Raw genomic sequence first — 24,683 nt, 5'->3', positions numbered from 1 at the left:
TTGTAAGTCTCTGAATTTAACTTATTTCAGCCGAACATATACAGAGCATTGAAAGAAACTTATCACTATTATAACACATTTATGTTCGAAAAAAAAGGTATATAAATGATGGACATTGACAATGTTTTTGGTTTCTTTTTAACCACTAGATCATTCATCCTTGACCATGACACTCTTGAGTAACTATGACTGAAGCATATGCACTTAATCACCTAACTAGTGAGATAGTTGAATGGACACTGGATATGGAGTGATTTCAGCTGCTGAATTGCAAGCTTGAATAAAAGCACTAAAGAAAATCACAGAAAAAAAACAATATGCCCGGTCTGTCAAGAGAGCAGCACCTTTGTGCAAACAGCATGTTGGAGGCTGGACTAGGGCACCATACTGGCGAGACAGTATAATCAGACACACTCTGCCAATGACAGGCCAGAAACTGGGAGACCAAGAGTCACAACACCTGCCCAAGACCAACAGATCATTTTGCAGCATCTTTGTAATGTCAATTGCTAATCAGCACAATAAAAAGTCACTGTACCTGCTCTAAAACAGAGTTTGTCATTTTTCGATCACATCTAGAGAATGTTATCCAGATATAACTGGTAAGTTTCTTTTGATGCTCAAATATAAGTGATACGTTTCTTTCTATGCTCAAACACAAGTGATAAGTTTCTTTTGATGCTCAATATATAACCACTTTCATACATTCAACTTTCCAATTGTGATTTATGTAAGATATATTCATTGTCATTTTCATTAAACTTAAACATCTATTTACATATATATTACCATAAACCATGCTCATCCTTTAATAACACTGTTCTCAGGACCCATAGAAACTGTGCTATCTGTGTTTGCCCTCATTTTGGGATTGCAAGTGCTGGTGAAATGGCACAATGGAGCAAATGGGAGTATCTGCAGAACAAACGCAGCCTTATAACAAGGAACACTGTATCTGATAATAGTTTTGTAACATCCAAAATTCAGAAAATGTGTACGGTCAGAATGTGCATTTCTCACAGTTTGCTACAAATATTGGTTTGCACATCAAGACTCGTCCCAGAGAACTGTTTGTGGAAGACTGTTCTTAACCTAGAAAATAAAAAGCCCCCACCGCAGAGCACATTGAAATAAAACAAAAGCAAAGGAAGTGACATCAACTGCTGCAGGCCTGCGTGTGAACCTGCAAGATGCCTCTGCTGTGCAAGTGCAGGAAATTAAATATCTCGTGAGGCATGGCGTGGAAGCCGGGCCGGGGCTTGACGTTGTCATAGTAATGGTGTGTCATGAAGATCCCATTGGGGTCCATAGGAAAACCCCAGAATCCGTAAAGGTGGACCTCTTCGCAGAGCTCCATGGCAGCTGTAACCAGCATCAGCCCAGTGCTCAGCCTCTTGGCCATCACCCCCTGCATCATCCAGAAGCGCTGTACGTTGAGCAGGTACTGCGGGTGGAAGTAGAAAACTGACTGTGGGGAGTCAAAGTCATCCAGGACATATTTGACCCTGAAGGAGACGTCTGTGTTGCGGGTGTTGTAGAAGGCGGGAAGAACCACGGACGAATTTTCATAGGTCTGCAGTACCTCATAAAAGGGCTTCCTCCATTTCTCCAGCTTCTGGAACCTGAAAATAAGAGCACAGCTTGGAATGGTCTATGCTAGACATGTATTAATTAATTTAATCATTTGTTTAATTCATTGCTTGTTTCTTTGGTATTTTTTCATTTATTTGGCATTTATGATTGATGACACCATCCAAAAAGGTAGCTCATCTAACCTTAATGCTTGAAATGGTAGAAGTCAACTTTTACACAGTGATAAATCTAGTTGTAGATACAGTCACGGAATTCAATTTTTTTTCTTCACTAGTACTGTAGTTAAAAATATCTGAGCCAAACAGGATAGGCGGACAGTTATGATGTTTGGAATAAGCACTCAGCCTTGAAGTGTAAGGAACTGTACATATATTAATGTATTAACACAATTCAATACATACACTATATACTCTGTAGATCTCAGTGCCCTGTGGTATGCCTTTTGCATTGTTACAGCCTACTTTATGTGGGAGAAATGCTTATTTTGTACTATTCATGGATTGCAATATGTCAAATTAATCATAAAAGAAGGAAATACAAATATGCTGACAGATACATTGATACACATATACTGTGGTACACAGTAGGTTGTATTTTTGATTAATGTGTTTTAAAAACCTATTTATTTCATTTTCAAAATGTTGCAAATGGTTTTCTTAATCATCTATACGGCACGATTAAGAATGTCCGAAAGTCATATACATGAAAAGGATGATACAGTATATATTTACATGCTGTATAGACACACTGGAGTATGTAAGACATACAAAGCTTGTATGTTTGTTTGTTTTTTTTTACTTGGGTAGTTCATGATGATTTCCCTTTAAGTACGATCCTATTGTTCATTTTGATCTAATGGGCTGTTCCGTGATGTGCAGAAGCTGGATTTGTTCAAGGATATTATAATATTCTAAGCCTGTAACGTCCTCAAGATAAACAGCTCAGAATAATTTTTCCACATTATATATATTGTGACAGGGCTGCGACACTGATAAATGGGTGTTTTGTTGCTATTTTCACACAGCCACATAATTTATTGTTTAATCAAGTCATTGTTTTATTGATCTAATAGAATGAGGGACACCTGCTTTTAATTTAATTTTAGACCAAGTCTAAAATGCCTGTCTGTGTCTGAAAGAAGGTATTATGACATTGGTTACCAGTAAATAGCTTAGCCGCAGGTTTGATGAGCTAGAACTTCATAATGTTTAGCTAAGCACTGTTTAGTGGAGTTAGGCTTTTGTTTTGTGTTCATGAATAAATAAACAAGCACCATCCTGCTTTTGAAAACTATCTGTGGCCATTTACACCAGAAGACAATGCGAAAGGTCCCGAAGAATGGCAAAGCATGCCCCATTTTGCCACAACATATACCTCCATTCTTTGCACAAAATGACACATATATTTATTTTTATTGTACTTCCTTATTTCTACAATATGCATTTACTGAAGCAATATAGAAACTGTGGTGATCACCTTCTAGATTACTGTCCATTCCCCTAGCAGTGAGCTTTTCTGGTCACTTGCCCTCTTGTAGGGGTATTTCAGTATCTACTCTGATGTAAACTTCAAAAATCACCAGCACTGGTTTAAGATGGCCAGAACTAGTGGTTTCCTGGTTCAGGAGACTTGATGCTGGTTGATAAGCTGTGGTTAAACTGACACAAGAAACATAGCTTTACTGTAAAGATCTAAAGACAACTTTACTTAAATAATCTATAGACTCACGTCCCAATGTGAACATCACTCTCCTGGCTGTGGCATTGCATCTATAGATTGGATGCTGAAAATTTTAATGGAAGGCTACTTTTAAAAATGCTTGCAGTGCATATCCATCTTACGTCATATGTCAATGTGGTCTATTTTTAGACCTTGGTTAATAATGTTAAAACCACTTCCAGGAAGCAGGGTTAATAAAGGATGTTGAAGTATTCCCACAACCAAATAAACACAAGGATTGTGCTAGCAGGAAGCAAGGCATGACATAAAGAAAGACCTATTCAAGGATGATATAAGGATAGGAATGGATTCCATGCATATATGAAATCCTTCCTGGTTCTTGTACAAACCCAGCATAGTTTTTGCTTTAACCTTGTACTGTATTTATACGCTGCATGTCTTGCTTGATCCTAGCATTTTTATTGGCATGGCATTGGATGAACTGCCATAATAATGTGTACGGCAATACATTAATAGACAGTTAATCAATTCAAGGCAATTGAAGGTAATTCTCTAAGTAAAGATTACAACGATGTAAATCTCTAATTTTAGTTGAGCTGTTGAGATAGATTTACATAGTTGTAATCTTGAGTATTGAAGTGATCTGAGCAAGTCTTTCTCCCTATCTCATATGCTATTATTGAATTCATTCTTCATACGTTACAATCATTGAGCCCTTCAAAGATCTCTCAATTAATTTCAGGTCTAGGAGAATCAAAAGAAATGTACTGTTGTGACAGAGAGCGAATGCATCCTAGTCAACAATCTCCCTCCCAACCTCTGAGGGGACAGTATAACCGGAGCAGAGTGCCCCGTAATGGATGGTTTGACAGTTCATTGAAGTGTCAGTCAGAAGATAGGGAGCGGGGCTACAATACCAGAAGTCATAGCCTTAATGTGGTGGGTATCAAATGCCCCCTGATAGTCTCCTGTCCATTTAATTGAATTTGGTGTGCTCTTTTTAGTGAGGTTTACTACAGGGTTGACCACATTGGCATACTCGGGGATAAATCATCGGAAATAACCGGCCAACCCCAAAAGAGACCTCATCTTGGATTTAGTTTATGGGATTGCCGCGTCCATCAAAGCCTGGACTTTGGTGGTGACGGATTTCACCTGCCCATGTCCCATAATAAATCCCAAATATTGCGTTTCTGCAAATGCACATTTACACAAGTTGGCTGTCAGCTGGGCTACCCTCAGAGACTGCAGGATGGCCACAAGCCTAGCCAGATGCTCTTACCAAGAGGAGTTGTAGATAACCACATCATCTACATACACACAATGTGGTTATTGATCCATTAGTCTCTGAAAGGCAGCAGGCGCACCATTTGGCCCAAACGGCATGTTTGTGAAATGAAACAGACCATCAGGGGTAGAAAATGCAGTTTTCTCACGTGATCTGTGGGCTAAGGGGATCTGCCAGTATCCCTTTGTTAAGTACAAAGTCGAGATGAACCTTGCCTTTCCCAGGCTGTTGAGAAGCTCGTCGACCCAAGGCATGGGGTAGGCATCGAACTTGGCAATAGCGTTTACCTTACGGAAATCAACACAGAAGCGGTTGGTGACGTCCTTTTTGGCAAGTGTCACAATTGGACTGCACGACTGCACCACTCACTTCTGGAAGGTTCAATCACCCCAAGTTTGAGCATCACCCATACCTCTTTGCTAACGCCACTTCGTCGACTATCGGGAGTCGGTAAGAACCGTGGTACCTGGGGAAGTGATAATGTCATATTCAACAATTTAGTCCTACAGGGCAAGTCAGAAAAAACATCCTTGAACATCTCAATTAACTTATACAGATCGCTCTGCTGATCTGGAAGTAATTGTTCCAACATCTGAATGCTCTGTGTACTATGGCCTCTATACAGAGTCCAAAATCATCCTCTACCTCGCTGACGGCTATAAATAAAGCCTTCCATGCCTGCCAGGGCTTCAATAAATTGGCACAGTAAATTTCCCGCTTATTGCGACGATTTGGCTGCCGAATTTCATAATTCACTTTCCCTATAGCCTGAATCACCTCATATTGCCCCTACTATGTAGCACACAGTTTGGATTCTGACGTGGGAAGAAGCAGCATTACCTTGTATCCTGGTCAAAAAGTCTGAATACATGCATTTTTATTACAATGCTGCTGTTGCCGGTGCTGAGCCGATTTGAGGTTGTCCTGGGCCAAACGAGTGACCAAATCCAGGCAATCACGGAGTAGGAGCACATGCTGCATTACATTTTTTGGACAAGCCTTTGTGCTCCTCCCACCCACCTCTCAACAGATTGAGAATGCCGCGAGACTGTCAGCCTTACAAGAGCTCGAAGGGGGAGAACCCTGTCAAACTCTGCAGCACCTTTCTCACTGCAAAAAGGACAAAGGGAAGGACCATTGCCCAATGTTTCCTCTCTTGGTTCACAAACTGTCTCAGCATCTGCTTCAATGTCTAATTAAAACGTTCCACATCCATTTGTGGATGATAAACATATGTCCGGATGGGATGTATTTTTAATATTTTATACACATGCTGTAACGTTTGAGACAAAAAGTTAGTTCCATGATCAGTCATTATCTCTTTGGGGCTCCCTCCTTTCGACATAATCTGCACTAGTTCTTTGGCTATTGCAGCTGCACTAGTGGACTGCAATGTAACTGCCTCCTAATATATACATATACAGTGCCGTGAAAAAGTACTTGCCCGCTGTCTGATTTTTTTGCATTTTTGCATGTTTCTGACACTGAATGTTAGCAGAGCTTCAACCAAAATCTAATATTAGATACAAGGAACCCTGAGTGAACAAATAACCCAAAATTTTGATACTTATTTCATTTATTTATTAAAGAAAGTTGTGAAACACCCAATGCCTTGTGTTAAAAAGTAATCGCCCCCTTAGACTCAATAACTGGTTACGCCACCTTTAGCAGCAATAACTGCAACCAAACGCTTCCTGTAGTTATTGACCAGTCTCTTACAGTGCTGTGGAGGAATTTTGGCCCACTCCTTCATGCAGAACTTCTTCAACTCAGTGACATTTGTGGATTTTCGAGTATAAAATGCTCGTTTCAGGTCCTGCCACAACATCTCAATGGGGTTTAGGTCTGGACTTTGACTAGGCCATTCCAAAACTTTAAATTTCTTGTTCTTCAACCATTCTGATATAGACTTGCTTGTGTGTTTCGGATCATTGCCTTGCTGCATGACCCAGCTGTGCTTCAGCTTCAGCTCACGGACGGATGGCTTGACATTCTCCTGTAGAATTCTCTGATACAGAGCAGAATTCATGGTTCCTTCAATGATGGCAAGTCATCCAGGTCTTAATGCAGCAAAGCATCCCCAAATAATGACACTACCACCACCATGCTTGACCGTTGGTATGAGGTTCTAACTCTGGAATGCAGTGTTTGGTTTTCACCAGACATAACGGGGCCCATGTTGGTCATAAAGTTCCATTTTTGTTCCAGAACTTTTGAGGATCATCCAGGTGCTTTTTGGCAAATCTGAGATGAGCATTCATGTTCTTCTTAGTGAGCAGTGGTTTCCGCCTTGCTACTCTGCCATGAATCTCATTTTTGCCAGTGTCTTTCTGATGGTGGAGTCATGAATACTGACCTTAGCCAAGGTGAGAGGCCTGCAGATCCCTAGATGTTGTTCTAGGGTTCTTTGTGACTTCCTGAATGATTTTACGCCTTGCTCTTGGAGAGATTTTGGCAGGACGGCCACTCCTGGGAAGATTCACTACTGTCCCAAGCTTTCTCCATTTGGACAATATGGCTCTGACTGTGGTTTGGTGGAGCCCCAGAGCCTAAGAAATGGCTTTGTAACCCTTTCTAGACTGATAGTCATCATGAACTTTTTTTCCAGAGGTCTTCAGGAATTTCTTTTGATCGTGGCATGATGTGCCTCTAGAACCTGTGTGCTGACAACTTCACTCTGATGGGAAGGGCCAAAGCTGTAAGGGCCAAAGTACATGATTGAATTTTTAATTAATTGTTTATACTGTGACCAGTCCCGGCAGTGGGTCAGGAGCATTGAATCTACCACAGCTGGGGGCCAGCTGTTGTCTTCATGGTAGGGAGGTTGGGCTGCCCTTTGCATTCAGTGATCTGGGCAGTCTGATTGCAGCGGGATGAGGGGTGACGGTGGAGGTGGAACCAATCCCCTGCAGCTTAGTGGAGAGGGAGGGGTCAGCAGGCTGATTGGAGAGGAGATCAGAGAGTCCTCGAAATCCTCCATCAGTCAGATTGTGGCTTCCAGGGTGGCTCGATTGTGGTGCCGTACCTAGGTTTGAGTCTAGGTGCCGACCACATGGCAGAAGTGCTCCAAGATGATGGCTTCGCCCATTTGTACCCCCGTGGGGCAAAGAGTGTGCACCATGTGGTCACACAACCGTAGGGCAACCACCCTAGGGCAGGTCTCTGGTGTCCACAGGTACTCCCTGAAACGCACCCAATGCGTTTCCCCCTTGATGTGAAGACTAGGTCATACTGGCTGGCCTCTTCATTGCTCATGGCCTGGTAAGCTACTTGGGCTTCCCAGATTAAGCAGGAGCCAAGCTGGCTAGTCCAGTATTCCCGAGGCCATGACATGGTAGTAGCCAGCCTCCTGGTCATCCTCTGTTGTCATCCTCTGTGCCCATGCTTTAGGGGGCGCCATCACAGGTCCTGCTGGTAGTTGGGGTGCATTTCTGATGCCGATCCTCTCGATCAGTGCCGCGTAGCTCTCCTCTCTCTTGCTCTCCGCCTCCTCTCGTCTCTGTTCCAGTGCTTCCAGCAGCATGGAGAGTGCTGTGATGTCCATAGTTCTGCTTCTGACAGCACATGTGGCAAAGAGGTTTGTCGTGCGCAAGTGTAGTTAGTGCAGTGTTCAGGAATAACACATACAAGACAGTGAAAGTTCAATAAAACAGCTCCTTTATTTGTCTGGGTTGCATGTCTTGCCTACATAATAAGCACGGGCAATGTGTATTGCTCCGTGCAAAACAAGGGTTTCTGTTCTGAAACAATAATTAACACACAACACCAACACCAACACGGTCACTTCTCCCAATAGCAAGCGCTCTTGTGCAGGTGTGGTGCAAGACAAACAGTTTGTGAAACAGTGGTGTAGTGTAGTCCAAGATTAGCAAAGACAAATGACAAACAGTTAGCACAACAAACAAAACACGAAACACTCAGTAAGAACATCAAAAGGAACAAATTACATCACCACATCCTGTTATACCCTTAGTCCCCTGTGATAGCTAGTTCAATCACGTCTCCTCCAATCCATGACTTACACATCGTGTACCGCATTAGGTCGATGACTTCGGGCATTGTGACTATGCCCCCTTCCTAGATGGCTGGCTTCGAACTGACACTGGAATGAACTGCCAAACCATCAAGTCCAGCACACACTGTTCCTGTTATGCAGCGCCCTCACAGGTCGGGAGGGAGACTGTTGACTAGGATTAATTCGCTCTCTGTCACACATCAGCACAAAACAATCCAGGTTTATTAGCCGTGAAATCATAAAAAGAAAATAAAATTGACAGATCTGGACAGTGCAAGCCATCGGGAGATGCGTCAAAAATCACACTGGGTATTTCCAGCAATGCATTTCATAAGTTTACCAAGCATCACCATTTTCTGTCAAATATTTACAATTAAGATTGTCGGCTAGGCGGTGTTTTAGCTGATGGACAGTACTGCAATAACCAATGGCTGTCCAGCAAAGCACAGCACTCTGACAAACTCATTAACACAGTCATTCTGCAAGCTTTTATTAAAGCATGTGTAACAGCTGCACAAATGGATTGCTTGTCTCTCAGTTCACTTTCTTGGTTTAGTTTAATGTGTCGCTTATTTTCTTTTATTCTGTCAGCATGAACATGAACAACTGAATATGCATGTGGATTTCTATTCTAATATCCTTGTGCACAAATGCTGCCCCTGACATTTTCACAAGACTGGGCACTTTACAACTAATAACAATGCTTTAATTATTCACAGTACTTTACTGCTCACGCAGTAATTCAGCAACTAAAACTGTACAGTTCCAGCTCACGCTCTCCTGTTTATTTGGAGACTGAAGGAAACCTAACTGAAACCATAAAAAAGAAAATATTATATGCAATAACAGCCACTGTACCTTTCAGTTATAATACTGGGATTTATAGTCACAATGTCTGTTTTGTACCCAACATCCGCTGCATACTCTTCAGAGATGGGAGGTAAGTTGCATCTATGGAAGAAAAGAAGAAAATGGAGTTACCACTTGGATCCCAAGAGATTAGGAATGGTGTGACAGGGCAGCAGTCCTGCACTTGTAAATAGTGGATTGGCTATTATCATTTCAGTTTGGCAGGGATGAGGTTAATTCCACATAAGCCCAGGGGTAACCACAGGGGTTAAATGGTACATCAGCGCTACATGAAAAATAAAACACAAACTATCCCACATTGCTGTTCCGTATGTATTTGGTCACTGCATAATAATCCATGTGCGCCCAAACATCTGCATAATGTCAAACTGCTATGTCCAAAATTACTATTCTCAAGCATCTCTTCTGAGCCAAAAAACATAACTTCCACATGTACCCTCACATGCGCTCTGAAACATACCAGTGCATGCCCAATGAAGTGTTGTATAAGCTATATTACCTCTGTGTTGAAACAAATTAGTCTGTGTGACAAACATGGTCCGGAAGGAAGGAAGGAATGTCTGTGTTGTGTAAGTGGTTGTGGGGAAAAGGAAACCCAAGATGGAGTTGCTCTCATTTTCAATTAATGAAGGGACCTACCCACAATTACAGCAGCACTGTTATTTTAATATACCTGCCCAAAGTCTTAGATATACTTCTAGCTGACTCAGGATGTTTGCAGAATGGACAGGTATCATATAAACTAGCAAATGAGATTCAGAAACGATGTATTTCCTTTTGGAATGAGGTCTTTGGGGACGATCTGACCTAAAAAAATAAATATTGCATTTTTTCATCCTTCGTATTTGGTTTTCATATGCTTTTCCTGACACAACACATGCACAATCATCTATACACCGTTGAGTTGGGAAGTCTCCCTATCAGTTTCTGAAAAATCTGATGTTGAAATATTGTCTTCCCTGTGTACAGTCACACTGTGTTGCTGAGGAAAATTTAAATTTAAACAATTAATGACACAACTTGGATATGGCAGTGGAACGGTATGTTTTTCTTTCTGTTTGTAGATTTTTGCTTGCCATTGTAACTGTGGTTGTTTGGGTGTTTTTGTTATTATACACCTTGGGGTATACAGAAATAACAAAAACACCCAAACAGACACAGTTACAATGGCAAGCAAAAATCTACAAACTGAAAGAAAAACATACCGTTCCACTGCCACAAGTTGCAGGGATTTACAGGCTGAATTGGAACCATGAATGTTATTATAATGGAACCTTATTATGCCGTATAGTAAATTATGCATCATGTGCGCTTTTATTGTTAAATATCAAAGTTGTGTCATTAACAGTTTGGAGAAAACTACAATCTTTAGTGAAGGTCATTGCCCAGGCTAAAGATACTTATTGTTTCTAAATTATGTTTTGTTTAACTCTTTATTTTGGCCCCCGTGCCTTGTTTATTTTTTTCTGTCCTCCACTACCAAACCCTGCTGACTTTTCTCCACCTAAAATACCTATCCCCTTCCCAATCCTCTTCCTTTAAACCTGATGACTTTGCCTCCTTAGTAGTGGACATTCAGAAGCTGCTCTCCTGATCTGACCCCCACCACCTCTCTCATTTTCAACTTTCATGCCACTATCCGACTCTGACCTTCGCTTCTTTCTCCTGAACTCTAGGCCAACTACTTGTGCCCTGGATCCCTTCCTACTTGTTTCTTCCAATCCATTGCCCCTGCTCTACTTCACATCTCTTTCTGCATCTCAAAATGCCTCTTAGCTATCTCAACTTGGACTCGTTCACACCACCTCAAACTCCACCTCTCCAAACCTAACCTCTTCTTTCCTTCTGCTTCCTCTCCCTCCTTTGACCTCTCCAGCTCAGTCTCCCTCGATTATCTCTTTTTCCATATCCTTCAGCTAAAAAAATAGTTACTCTTGACCCCTTCCTCTCCATCTCTCAACACATTTCTTCCCTGACACGCACTTACCGCTTCTTTCTTTGCAACATCAACCAAATTTTATATGAATAAATGCAATGTCTTGCACATAGAGTGCAAAGACATTAGAGGCCTGTACAATATGAACAGTAACAAAATAGAGGAAGTTATGTACGAGAAGGACTTGGGGGTATTAGTGGATGAAACTCTTAAGACAACTAGACAGTGCATAAAACACTATAAAAAGGCAAATAGAATGTTAGGTTATATAGCCAAGGCAGTTGAATTCAAATCTAGAGAAGTTCCAGGATTAAAAGGCATGTCATATGAAGAAAGACTGAAAAAGCTAAATCTATATAGCCTAGAAACTAAAAAGCTAAATCTATATAGCCTAGAAATCCTTCAGTCGTCAGCAAATTATAAAAGTATTTAAAATGGTCAAGGGAGTTAAATGGGGCATCCCCCTCACAAAAACCCTGGGGTAACTTCTGAGTTATTCGGGAACCCTCACAAAAGCCCTGGGGTAACTTCTGAGAATTATTTTCCACAGGTCACACAGAACAGAACCAGGGGCCACACGTGGAAGCTGAAGAAGGGCATATTCAGAACTAAGGGGAGAACGAGGTTTTTAACTGAAATGTTGGTGAACCATCGGAACAGGCTGCTGGACAGAGTTGCTGAAGCAGAAACTATTGGATCCTTCAAGAAAAGACTAGATGCTGTCATGAACAATACTGTATAACCCCCTCTGTGACTACAATAAGACCTTTAGCTAGCTGCCTGGAGGAGAGGTGGTCCGTCTAGCTACAGATTCCCACAGGTTTCATTTCCCCTACTAACCTGTTTACGTTTTTTAGTTTTTCCATTCCTGAGTGCTAACAGAAAACGCTGGCACCAAAGCGAGCGAGCACAGGTGGGCCAAATGCCCTTTTCTCATTCTTGAATTTCTCATGTTCTTATGTTCTTAAATCCATCCTTTTCTCGCTACTGTAAACTATACTGCATTTAAATGTTTATTTTGCATCATAACCCTGTACTGCCCTATAACACCTGTAAGTTGCCTTGGATACCCTGTACTGCCCTATAACACCTGTAAGTTGGCTTGGATAAAGGCGTTAAATAAATACATTGTTGCTATAACATGTTTCTTTCACAACTGCATGTTTGAGACCCATGTAGCAAATAGAAATGCAAAACAGGTATGACTTATGGAATTACTCTGGTTGCTACAATCACTATAAAAAATAAATAAAACAATTACAATATTTGGTCACAACCACAAAGCACTCTTATGATAATGAATGGTAAAAGTGCTAGACTCACTAATATTTAAGCTCTATTTAGTTCAGTCTGTTGTATCTCTGTGGTCAGTGAAACTGCATGTGGAAGACATAAAACACAATTAAATCAGGGCCTTTAGACTTTAGGTTTACAGATGTCATCACCTTTAAAAGCTAAACCTGTGAGTATGTATGTAAAAGGCTTACCTAAAAACAAAATCAGCTGAATCAATCGCCTTCCCACACTTGCTGTTCTTTAAGATTCCCCCATTGCCAATCACTGCACATTTCTTGAACTGGGACCGAGAGTATGGCATATCCTTAAGAAAGATGGATAAAATATACATCATTGTAAGGACAACCCTTTCACATAAACACTCTAACCATTGAGCCCCCACTCTTATTCATGTCACCATTTTTATTCACTCTTATTCATGTTTTGCTCAGTCACAGTATATCATTGAGTTGTCACCATTTGTCACGCCATATGTCACCATTTCTTCAAACATTTTTTTTTATTATACTTGCATTCAAGATAGGTAATACAGTAAGGAAGCCCCATATGTAATTGTGGCAAAGTGGTTAGCGGTGTGCAGGTGGTCAATAAACAGACAGACAATTATAATCGAGGTGCAATGTTGTTTTAATGTTTTTTTCTTTAAATCCAATGGCCTGATGGCAAAACAACAGTAAATAATAACATTGGTAATAAAGCAAAACAGTGGTGTGTATTGCTTATTTGTAATCCCCTGGTTGGCCACGAATGAATAACAGTCCCATTTTCAGTTCACCCACACGTAACACATAACAAACACAAACACCACTCCACAGTGTGTGCTCTAGTGCTCGTGGTGAATACAGTTCTTTAGTGTTAAACAAAAGTGTGACAGCTTCGGATCATGTTAGCCATCCAAATAACTACAAACAGTATTATTAACAACAAACAAAAACAAATAAAACACTCACGTTTCCCAATATAGGTTCTCCTTCTGGTCCTTTAATATATCCATTCACAAAGGAACAGATCACATCACTACGTCACCTTTTTATAACGTCACCTGTGACCGCTTTGTCAACGAGCGCATCCGCTCCTCCAATCCATGGAAGCCACGCCGTTTCTCTTCCGGGTCATTGGGTTCGTTTACCATAGCTTTGCCCCCTTTCTAGATCTAACACCAAGAATCATTCAATCTCTGTCACAATAATACATTCTGAAAATAAGAAAAAGATAATCTTTTGCTATTAGAACAAATAAGGTCTAAAATAAGTAATAAAGCAAAAAAAAAAGTAAATGAAAAACATATATCTGCGTCCCCAGTGGCCCATCCGGTAAAAGGAAAGCTGTTTGGAATATAGTGAAGCCAAGTAAGCAGGGTTTGATTCTTGCTCCTGCCAAGCTGCAGATTTTGTCTGGGCATCCGCAGGGAGCACTGCTGGGGTCTTGGTGCTCTCCTGCAAGGTTGTGGAGGAAATCAAATGGGGCTAGCTCTCCTGCTGCCTGCACTTCAGCAACCACCTGTGGTCAGGTGCCCAAATCAGTCCAGACGGACACTTCAGTAGGTGGCTTAGTATGATTTGCTTCTGTTGAAAGTCACATTTTGTTAGAAACTTTGGGCTGAACCTCAATAAAACAATGTTTTGTTATTCAGTCAGTGATCATTTACACTAGACCCGTTCACATCGGTTCACGTGAACCACTCAAAAAACAAATATCAGTCCACTTTCGACATTCAAGACTTCTTTATTTGTTTTAAATAAATAAGCTGAATGTGATGCATTCCTGAAAACAGCAATGTGCTGGTGATTTGTTTCACTTGTCACCTCTTGTTCCCGAGGTAGCTGACCTAGGGAATGTTTACGTCTCACTAGTATCACTCCTGATTGACTTGCTGTGGAAAAGGTCAATCTTCTATTGGTTACAAAAAACCCCAGAAAGGGCTGCCATACTGTTCTGGTATTATTTATGTTTTTTTTTTTTTTTTTTTTGTAAATTAGCAAATGCGTCATATTGCTTTCTTAATAAATTAACCTGACATTTAAATGCATAAATCTTGTAAAGTTAAAAAAAAAAAGAACACAGTTGCTAAGTTATTAGCTGATTACAAAAATCGTGTTGTGTAATTTATACGATAATTTCTGAATCTGCTTTGTGGTCAAGCGTGTACTTGTTTAGGTGTTTTTTTGTTTTGTTTTTGTTTAGAAGCACTTCAGGTCAAACTTTCCCTGGCAAAAACGTTTGTTTAAAATACACCTTTCCCTTTCGATTTAGTTTTGCAAACCTAGTTGCTACTTACCAAATGTACATTTTTTTGGAATATATACAAATTATTAAACTTTTTAACAAGATTTGAACAGAAGCAATATTAGTTATGTACTGGACATAAACGATCAATCGACTGAAAAACTATTAAAACAGGAAGATTGACAAATATGTTTATAATGATACAAACAAAATGATTATATATGAGATTAGCCTATCTGTAAAATAAAAATATTATTATTATTATTATTATTATTATTATTATTATTATTATTATTATTATTATTATTATTATTATTTTAAATACAGACTGTAAATCTCCTGGCATTGTGTTTATTTTATTTATTTATCTGTACATTTTTTAAGTGAGAGTGGTGTAGGAAAGGAATAGAAATAAGCAAAATAAAACAATTATTTTGTCTTTGCAGAATTAGATTCAGGTACTTCTACTGAGAACAGCCACCCAAATGACAGTGTACTGTATTGTAAGAACACACACTCTTTTTCAGATGCAAAGCGCTATGAGCTTTTCATGCAGCCATGGCAGCCTCATGAGAAATATGAATTCCCAAAGCAGAAGACATCAGACAGCAAAGCTGGGTCATTTAGGAGGGAATGGCTCACATGGTTTTCTTGGATGCTTTATTCAACAGTTGATGATGGAGCCTACTGTAAATACTGCATACTTTTTTTCGTAGAAAAACAGGATAAAATGCAGAAAAACTTGACAGATTATATACACGTCCTTTAAAAATATGGGGTTAAGCAGTTACACAACTGAAAGAATATCATGAATAATCAGAATTCCACAAAGAAGCAGTAATATTTGGAAATTACTTTGTATCTGTGATGCAACAAACTAAAACATTTGTACATCAGCAGTTTAATTCAGTTTATAGAGAAATAGTAAAAACAAAACAAAACATAAAAAAAGGAAGTTTTTACATTTTTTAAAACTATTTTCATATTTTAGTAACTCCAAGTATTGCTTATTATAGTTTTACTCTTTGGGCCTCATTTACTAAAGGGCACTAAATTTAGAGTTAGCGCGCACACAAAGTAGTGAGCCTAACGTGCATAATAAATCTAAATTTACTGCCCCATTTACTAACAGAATGCATTCATTTAATGCGCAGTGTTTGGCTAATTTACATACCATACCTTGCACAGTAAATGTATTGTGAGCAATAATTTAATGTGCATGATAATGTCAGAGACTTACCCATGCCCACCATGACATAAAAAGCCCCAGCAGTCCAGGCGTATCTTTTGGTCAGTACCTTATTGTGAAGGTGGAAGTGGCTTACACTGACCAAGACTGAGCGATCAATAAAAACAGCAGTCATCAGGGGGCAGGCAGAGGCAACATAAAGTGAAACTGCACTGCTTACCTTTCAATTTTAACATATATTCCTTGTCTGGTGTAAAAAAAAAGCCCTTTTACTTTCTCCTTTAATGCATACACAATAAAAGTCATGTTGTACAATGTCATCTTTTTCTTTTTCTTCTGCTTCATCGAGAAATATTAACTGATGAGATGTAGCCTCGATTTTCTTCCTTGTCGACATTGCCGCCCTGCAGAGGCTCCATGGATCGGGGTGACAGTGCTATGTGAGTCCTGTAAACCTGTCCTCTGTGGGAAATTTTATATAATTCCCTATGAGCGTTAGCAGGGCTTGTTTGTGTAAATCGCAGATTGTTAAATAGTTTGTAGTTCAAGCTGAATGACATAGTTTAAAATAAATAGTTAATAGCTAGCATACTCTAAAACAGGGGTGTCAAACATATGGCCCACGGGGCAATTTTTGGTGGCCCACCCATTACTTTATAAAATTGCGTTGTTGTATTGTATCGTTTCAGAATTCTTTAAAACAACCCACCTCTTTAATACAGGTGCACTGCACTTATATGGATCATGTTAGAGTGGAGTTCAGTTCATAACGTACTGAGGAGGCATGTCCCTGCCAAACAATATGGGTTTTAACATAGGTGGAGCACCAGGTAGTCTCCCCCTGGCAGTGAAGGCGGGAGCAGCAAGTAGTCTGCGGCAGGCGTGGCTCCTCTTCATGGGAGTAGAGATGAAGGGGCCTCTTTCAGATCTGCGCCCATGTAGTGGAATACCATGTCTGAAATGTCTGAGAGTGACACTGGGCGGTGTTGCTGTTCCCAGGCTTCCTATCGCTCCCCATCCCTGGCCCACAGCAGGTCAACCGCCCTTGGGAGAACCTCCCTAAGATCCACCTTAGGGTCCATTAGCCAGTCCCAGTTCTCCCTCGAGGGCGTTGGATGCTCGTGTTCCTAGTGCTCAGGATCCTCCATCGTGGCGCTGGATGCTTGGGCTCCTCCATCATGGGCATTGGAGCTTGTACTGACTTTTTCCCCTTCTTCCTGGGTCAGCCACTCCTCCCCTTCTTTTGGGCAGGTGGCTGGGATTGCGTTTTTTCCCAGAGGAATCAGTCCTCATCCGACTCCACCTCGCCCCAACTGCTAGCACCCCAGAAAAGAGGGTTTTCTTATGGGCACCCATCCCTGACATGCCTATACATTCTGCACCTCGCACCATGGACCCCCCCCCCCCCCCCCCCCCCAACCATCACCACCACCTCTCCAGGTTAGTTTCCGTTTCCTCTGGAAAGGGGCATTCGTTGGTGTAGTGTTCCACCACTTTGCAGTGCTGGCACCATGGACCCTCCCCCATCCTCTTCATTCAAAAAACAAACAAAAAAAAATTCTTCTTTGGAAGCACTGTTTCCCACTTCTTGACACCATATGTGACCCGGATGGCTTGTGGTGACGTCAAACCAGGAAGGATAATGGACACAGACAGAACTGGTGTATGAAAGCGCTGAAGCATGAGTTAATTTACAAATAAGATTTAAACACAAAACAAAACAAAGAACAAACAAAACGGCACTTTGGCCAAAACAAATAGACAAACAAATAATAACTAAAGCAAGTATTGTGCTGGTGTTGGACCAGCACGCGTAGCAATTATGTTTATTATTTTACCTCACCTTTCTCTCTCTTCCTCCCGTTATTCACTCCAGAACACTCCAACCTAGTATCAACTATGATCACACTATTTATACACCTATGGCTGGGGCCTTAATTTATCATTTAATCACTTATTCAATTCACGGCCACATTCCCACGTTTTTGCAGAGGGAATTATAACTTCCTCCCTGTCACCCATTACTCCACACACACACATCATACCTTTTTAATCTGCACATGAAGTGACTGTGAAATCCTTGTGCCTAAATACACATTTAAATCACCTGTGCTACATAACCCACACTCCCTGCACCACTACACCAATACATATAAACATAAAATACGCACAGGGACGGGACACCCCGCCACAGCATGTCTTTTGCATTTAAGATGTGCAGTTTAATACACACAGTACTGCTTTATTAGATACAGTTTTCTTGTTCCATAGGTAGATATTTTACGCAAATAAGGTACATCCGGGAGAGTAAATGACAATCACGGCAACATTTGTGAAAAACAGCTGCTGTTTAATTTTATTGTGTTTTTGTTGGCACAGCTGTTGTACAGTTTAAAACGTATAATGTATACAATTAATTACATTTAATAATAAACTTCAGTTGTTTGGCAGTTAAGCTTTCTCGTATTGTTTATATTTAAGGTAACTGTATGTTCACAGTTACCAGCAGCATTTCGAATTGTGTTTACTACATACTTTGCTTATAAAGTACTGATTTCCATGTCCCTTGGAGTCCGTTATAGTGGAGTGCACTTGAGTAACACACGTATTCAACATGTGCAGTCTGCACTGTATGAGTGACATTCCCATTAAGCCAATCACAGCTCACAGAGGTAGCAAAATAGCCAATCAAATAGCACACAGGACTGGTTTCCTCACGCACATAATTTTGATTAGGGTAGAGAAACAAAGGCTTGTTTAAACAATTTATTTTAATTTGTTTAAAATTTAAAATCAGTAGTGAAAAAAAGTAACTGGAGATGTCACGGAAGCGAAAGGTGGAGGCGGAACACAGAAGATTCCAAAATCGTTAATTTGATTTGCAGTGCAACGGCTGCAGTTATGAAAGATTAATATACCATACAACATCACTATGATACGCTGCACAAAGCAACGTATTTTGAGTTTACTCGAAATTAAAGAAGCTAGGAGTCTCATCAAAAGCAAAGGATTTTTTTTTTTTTTTTTTTTTTAACTCCAAGAAGCCATGGAAAGTGCAGAATTAAATTGTAAAAAAAAACTATCTGATGGGATTACAACAGAGGGTGCACCATGACTGAGCAAAAGGTTGGATTGGCTAGCAGAGTGCTGGAAAAAAGTTAAGAAAGAAATGACTTACACTGGATTCTGCATCAACAGGCATTGTGTGTAAAAGTTGCAGAATTAGAACACTTAATGAGCATTGTTATCAAGTGTGCGAGAAAAGAAGTCCTGACAGAAGTCATAAAATGGTACATTTCAAAGTGGTACTGTTTACTATTTCACATTTTCACAGCTTGTCATTAATGTTACATTTTGAATATAAATTAAATATTGAGACTTAGTATAATATACTCTAACATCTTTTTATTTTTACTGTTTGAGATTTCCAAAGAAAGTAAAATACTCTTCTATTTCCTCCATTGTATTACATTTGTGATATTGAGATTTTTTTATAAGTATTCTAGGAAAGCTACTTCTAGTTAATGTGTTTTGTATGAAGTAGTATACTTTAGTATATTTGAATTTATATAGACATTTTCACGTTCCTTATGATATAAATATATGTATATATTTTTCTACGGTGTGACGCACCAAGTGAACAGTCTTAACTCACCCTTGCTGCCAGAATTGTTCCGTTTAAATAAATTTTCATAACCAAGTAATTCAGCAAGATGTACTTATTTCGCGTTTGTGAGTCAGTGAATCAAACGAACAAATCTGTTGAACTGATTCACTAAACTGAATTAATTAAATAAATCGAGTTAGTAAAAAGAATCAAACTGCACATCACTGTTTTCAGGCTAGACAAATAGGTTTAAATAGCACGCCTATCCGTGGTTAAAGCCTGGTGTTCAAATGAACTAATTATCGCTCACTTTAATAAGCACAATACAGTTATTGACCTTTAGCAAATATGACGTGAACGAAGTTCATTTCATTACTCAAAGCAGGGTGCTCATTTAAATACAGTATCATGCATTACCATACAAATCACATATCACAATCTGATTACCATATAATTATATAATTATAAGAACTAAAAAGAAACATACTTATACTAAAGAAACATATTTATTATGGTTCGTTCAGCATTTCTAAATGTAGCATTATTGAGTGTATAATAGTTACGGATAATAATGAACTTAGTAAAATGCTTAGACAAAAAGTTATTATCAACAAGCACAAGGAGTCCTTGTTGGCAGCACAGACGCACAGCTTGGATAGCAACATATGTGTACATTAGCAAAGGAAAAACAAAATCACAAATGAGTCAATCTGACTTGGATTAGCTTTGATTAAATTAGAAGGAATTTGATTTCCTGCGGATTTTGAAGCGTCTCAGAATGGACTCTTTCTTCCATCCTTGATTAACCTCAGCAATCACCCATTCCTTTATAATTTTCAATGTGTAGTGACATATACAATAAGAGTACATTACCAATCCAGCTAGGATTATTGCCTAATGTAATTTATATGGACTTTCATTCCATGGCACCTAAAAACATTTGATATTATATTACTTTATTAAAAAAATAATTTTAAAAAAAGCCTGCATGTCAGGTTTGAGGTTTACAATTTGCACAAGGGGAATTCGGCATAAGAGAAGAGCACTGTGCATTGTTCAGAATGGAAACTAACCCCTCAGAGCATAAGGGGGCATTCAAGTATCACATCAAGTTTACATCAATCTCAGTCACCCCCTTCCCCCAGCTCTCATCATCCAATACCATCACAAGCTTAATCCCTCCACCAGCCCGCTTTGAGGCTCGCAACTTGTTTTTTCCATCTCTGATGTCAAAATAGCATTTTCCTACATCTTTACATCTTGGAAGACTCCCCTGACCCCCCCCCCCCCCCCCCCCCCCCCCCCCTAAAAGGGAAGAGTAGTAGTCAACCTTCATCATTACAGCCATCCCTGGAGTGATAATGCACTACTTTCAAAGACTTTGTACTATACTTGCATTCAATATATGTAATATAGTAAGTAAGCCTCAAATGTTATATACTCTGAAAAATATCATATTTTGTCATTACAACAAAGAAGGTATAAAGTAAGTAAAGTGGCTCACCCAGTAACATGCCAGCTATTTTGAATGCAGTGAAGCCATGTGAGCATGCTTTGATTCTTGCTCCTGCCAGGTTGCAGATTGTGCCAGGGCCTCCACAAGGAGCCCTGCATTGCTCTCCTGCTGGGTTATTTGTCACATCAAAATTTCATATTTCATCATTATTACAGCCTTGAACCCCTCGTAATGTATTACTTGAGAGTTCACTAACATGATTGCCTTGAGGGATTCTGACGTGAATATGGTCAGCAGAAAACATGAGAGAGGGAGCTTGGGGGTTCTTGTGTATCACTTTGAATGCAGTTTCTGTCATGTGACTGCACTCACTTTGGGAAACATTTTGAAGATTCCAGGGCTGATGTGCAGGATCCCGCTGGTGTCCACTTCGTAACGGAGCTTTGTTCCAAAGGGAGTGTTTCTCTGGGTGGTAAACATGAATGCCGGGGCATTGCAACATCGAGACAGAGAAGCTCTGAGGGAAACACACAATACAAACATGATTCTACAAGATAAACACATACCTTTTTGAGTTTACTAGTTTTTTTTTGTTTGTTTTTTTTTTGTGTGTGTGTTTATACGTTATAGAGATACAGCATCTGCCATACTGAGGTTTTTATGAAATGTTCAATTTTATATAAAAAAAAATAAATACAAGTAGAAATGTAACAATATCCTAGAAGAAAACACACCTAAACTTGTATAATGAAAAGTGATCATATTAAATACAAATATAATATTATTTCTGAGAAAGTACAATAATTAATGCAATAGAGGGTTAAATATCCTAAAAAGAATATATATTTTTTTCACTTTCAACGCCTCATACCCCATGATGCATACTGTATTTTATAAAATGGGTATTTAAAATACTCTATCCTCATTGGTCAAAACAGGTCACATGGGGGTGTTGATATTACAGCATATCACCATGGGTCCGCACTTTTTTCAAAAATGGGCAAATCACTGGCAGATATCAATATACTAGAATTTAAAAACAAAAACGGCAGACATATTGGAATTTATCCCAATAAACATGAAAGTTGAGATTTATGTAAATGTTGAACTTTTCGGAAACCGAAGTGTACATGAGATATTAAATGAACCTGAACCAGACACCAATGATTAATTAAATTAGTGAAAAAAAAAGCAAAAGTATTCAAATAAATTCAAAACTCGCCATTCTGATCGCTCTGTTCCTTCTCCCTGAACTACAGCGTTTCCCAATCCCATTTTGAAAATAAATAGTTTAAAAAATACCTCTTAAACTTTCAGCTTTTCACAAAATATTTAAATATATAAATAAAATATCCCTCTTAAAAGAGTCTTTGGTGTTGAAACATGTTTTGTTGTCGTTGCTCCCGTTGTCTGTTCTTCGGTATGTGTGCTTGCTGCCACTGGACCCACCCCCTTCGCAGCTGTGTGATCTGATGCTGAACATTTATAAATTCATCTCGACAGTTCCTGCCATGCCTTTTAAATGTGTCCAGGTACGATGGTATCATGTTTTCTGCTGTGCCCTGCATTGTTTAAAATTGTTCCTTAACACTGGCCCAGTAGTTCTCCACATTACCAAGCTGTAAATTGCAAAGTCAATTTGATAAGTAACCGGGTATCCCATGCAAATAATGTCTTTCTCGCCACTGTGAAGCTGTAGCACAAATCTGGTATGGATACATCCTGTTACTACCCCGGATAACAAAGGATTATTAAAAAAAAAAAAAAAAAAACGCACTCTCACCTGATACTACTGCAGGTCTTGTGAGGAAGGGTCTGCGTGATTTAAAGGCAGACTTATTTGTGCTGCATGATTTAAAGGCAGACTCATTTGTGCAGTTACTTTAAAATGTAATGAATAAACCAAGAATTACAAGAAGTGTAATGAATCAAAACTGTACTTTCAATGGCAATTTTCTATTCAACATCTGAAATTATTTTTTAATTAATGCATTTTTGTTTTTGTTTTTTTTATGTTTTGAGAGACTACTTTTCAGGCAGAGGTGGAAGAATATTTAATAAAAATACTTTTTTGTAAGTACTTTTTTTTGTAATGTTGGTTGATCCATTTTATAAGCGCAATAAAGCACTTCAGGGTGTGGGATAAACTCTAATATCCACACGCCCTGGGAGGTTAAAGCCACTCGGCTTCGCCTCATGACTTATAACGCTTATTAGAACATATTATATTATATTAGAGTGTATCCCACACCCTGTCGTGTCTTATTGCTTAAGTATTACATGCTGGATAACATGATAATGCCATTTAAGCTATAAAATGATGTACAGAAGGGTAGTGTAATAACGGCAAACTCAACCCTTTTTGCTGAATGTGCACAAAACTGGTCACTGTTTTAATGAAGCATTAGGCACTTAGTGTTATGATGTGGTAAATCACAGAATGATATGTGGACCACATGCATGTCCTGTAGCCATATCAGTTTACAGAACACATTTATAAAGGGGAAAAACCGACCACAAAAAGCCATGTAATGTGTGTGTGTTCAGTACGGCTACACACAGCATCAAAATAACGACCTATTTTATAAGACTAATTAGGTGAAGCAGATGATTCCGCAATCAAAAAATTTAAATACCCCTCACGCAATTAGCGGTGGAGAATTACACACCTCTCACAATAAATAGCGGGTTTGGGTCAACCCTGCGTGTGTAGGCTACACATTCCAAAAGAAAATGAATGGCACACAAAGACCTCAGCCTGGTACTAGCCATGGCGATGGGGATGCTCAGAAGTGAAAGCGGAAATTTACCAATATGGAAGTGGAGATTTTGGTACAAGCAGTACTTGTAACACATGAAGATGTGTTACAAGTTCAAAATACATCACCAGGACAAATGAACAAAACACAGAATGTGTGGGGGTTCTTAATAAACAAATGTACCACTTCAGAGTTTGTAGTCTAGGTTGCTTATACATTACGACACATCATCCAGTTACTGTGATTCGCATATTAGTTCAACTTCTTATTTCGTATAGAATAATTCTAGGCGTATAGACTTTTCAGACTTCAGAAACAATCAGTTTTATTTACTTACATTCATAGCAGTCAAACGGGTGGAAAATCCTTCCATTGTACAACATTATGTTCAACAACAAGAACACCATAGAGCTTCATACGAACAGTCTTCAGTTTAACTACAACTTATATCTTTTTAAATTCTTATGCAGTTACAACTCTCCAATTTCTTATGTATGCCTATATTTCTGACTCTATGTATCACTTTAAAGCATATCTGTATGGTCTATAATATAGCTATATTATTCAGATGTGCCTACAATCAGCTGTACTGTATTTGCTCTAGCTACAAAGTAACTGCGTCATCTGTCGCTGTCCTTTTTTTTACTGTTTCCTTTCAAACTCAAATTTAACACTACTGCCTAAACCATTACTGTTAAATACCAGAATGCCATATTACAAAACTTAAATTCTGTAGGCATTACTGAGATAACAGTGGAGGATGAGCCC

At 39.4% G+C, this 24,683-nt stretch overlaps 1 protein-coding gene across 2 annotated transcripts in view; it reads right to left on the bottom strand.

Annotated features, from left to right (window-relative positions):
• Positions 1–547: 547 nt before the first annotated feature.
• st8sia5 (ST8 alpha-N-acetyl-neuraminide alpha-2,8-sialyltransferase 5) overlaps positions 548–24,683 on the bottom strand; it is a 46,775-nt gene continuing 22,639 nt past the window's right edge. For both annotated transcript variants that reach the window (XM_041255420.1, XM_041255411.1), the window contains 4 exons: positions 21,529–21,673; positions 12,870–12,982; positions 9,435–9,527; positions 548–1,622 (listed from right to left, as the gene is read on the bottom strand). In XM_041255420.1, coding sequence (XP_041111354.1) covers positions 1,157–1,622; positions 9,435–9,527; positions 12,870–12,982; positions 21,529–21,673 — 817 coding nt within the window. In that variant the 3' untranslated portion in view covers positions 548–1,156. The remainder of the gene's footprint in view (positions 1,623–9,434; positions 9,528–12,869; positions 12,983–21,528; positions 21,674–24,683) is intronic.

The sequence above is a fragment of the Polyodon spathula genome, chromosome 1 (assembly GCF_017654505.1).
Source record: "Polyodon spathula isolate WHYD16114869_AA chromosome 1, ASM1765450v1, whole genome shotgun sequence".
Lineage (NCBI taxonomy): Eukaryota > Metazoa > Chordata > Actinopteri > Acipenseriformes > Polyodontidae > Polyodon > Polyodon spathula.
The sequence above is the reverse complement of the archived record's forward strand: the minus strand, read 5'-3'. Positions and strand labels throughout refer to the sequence as shown.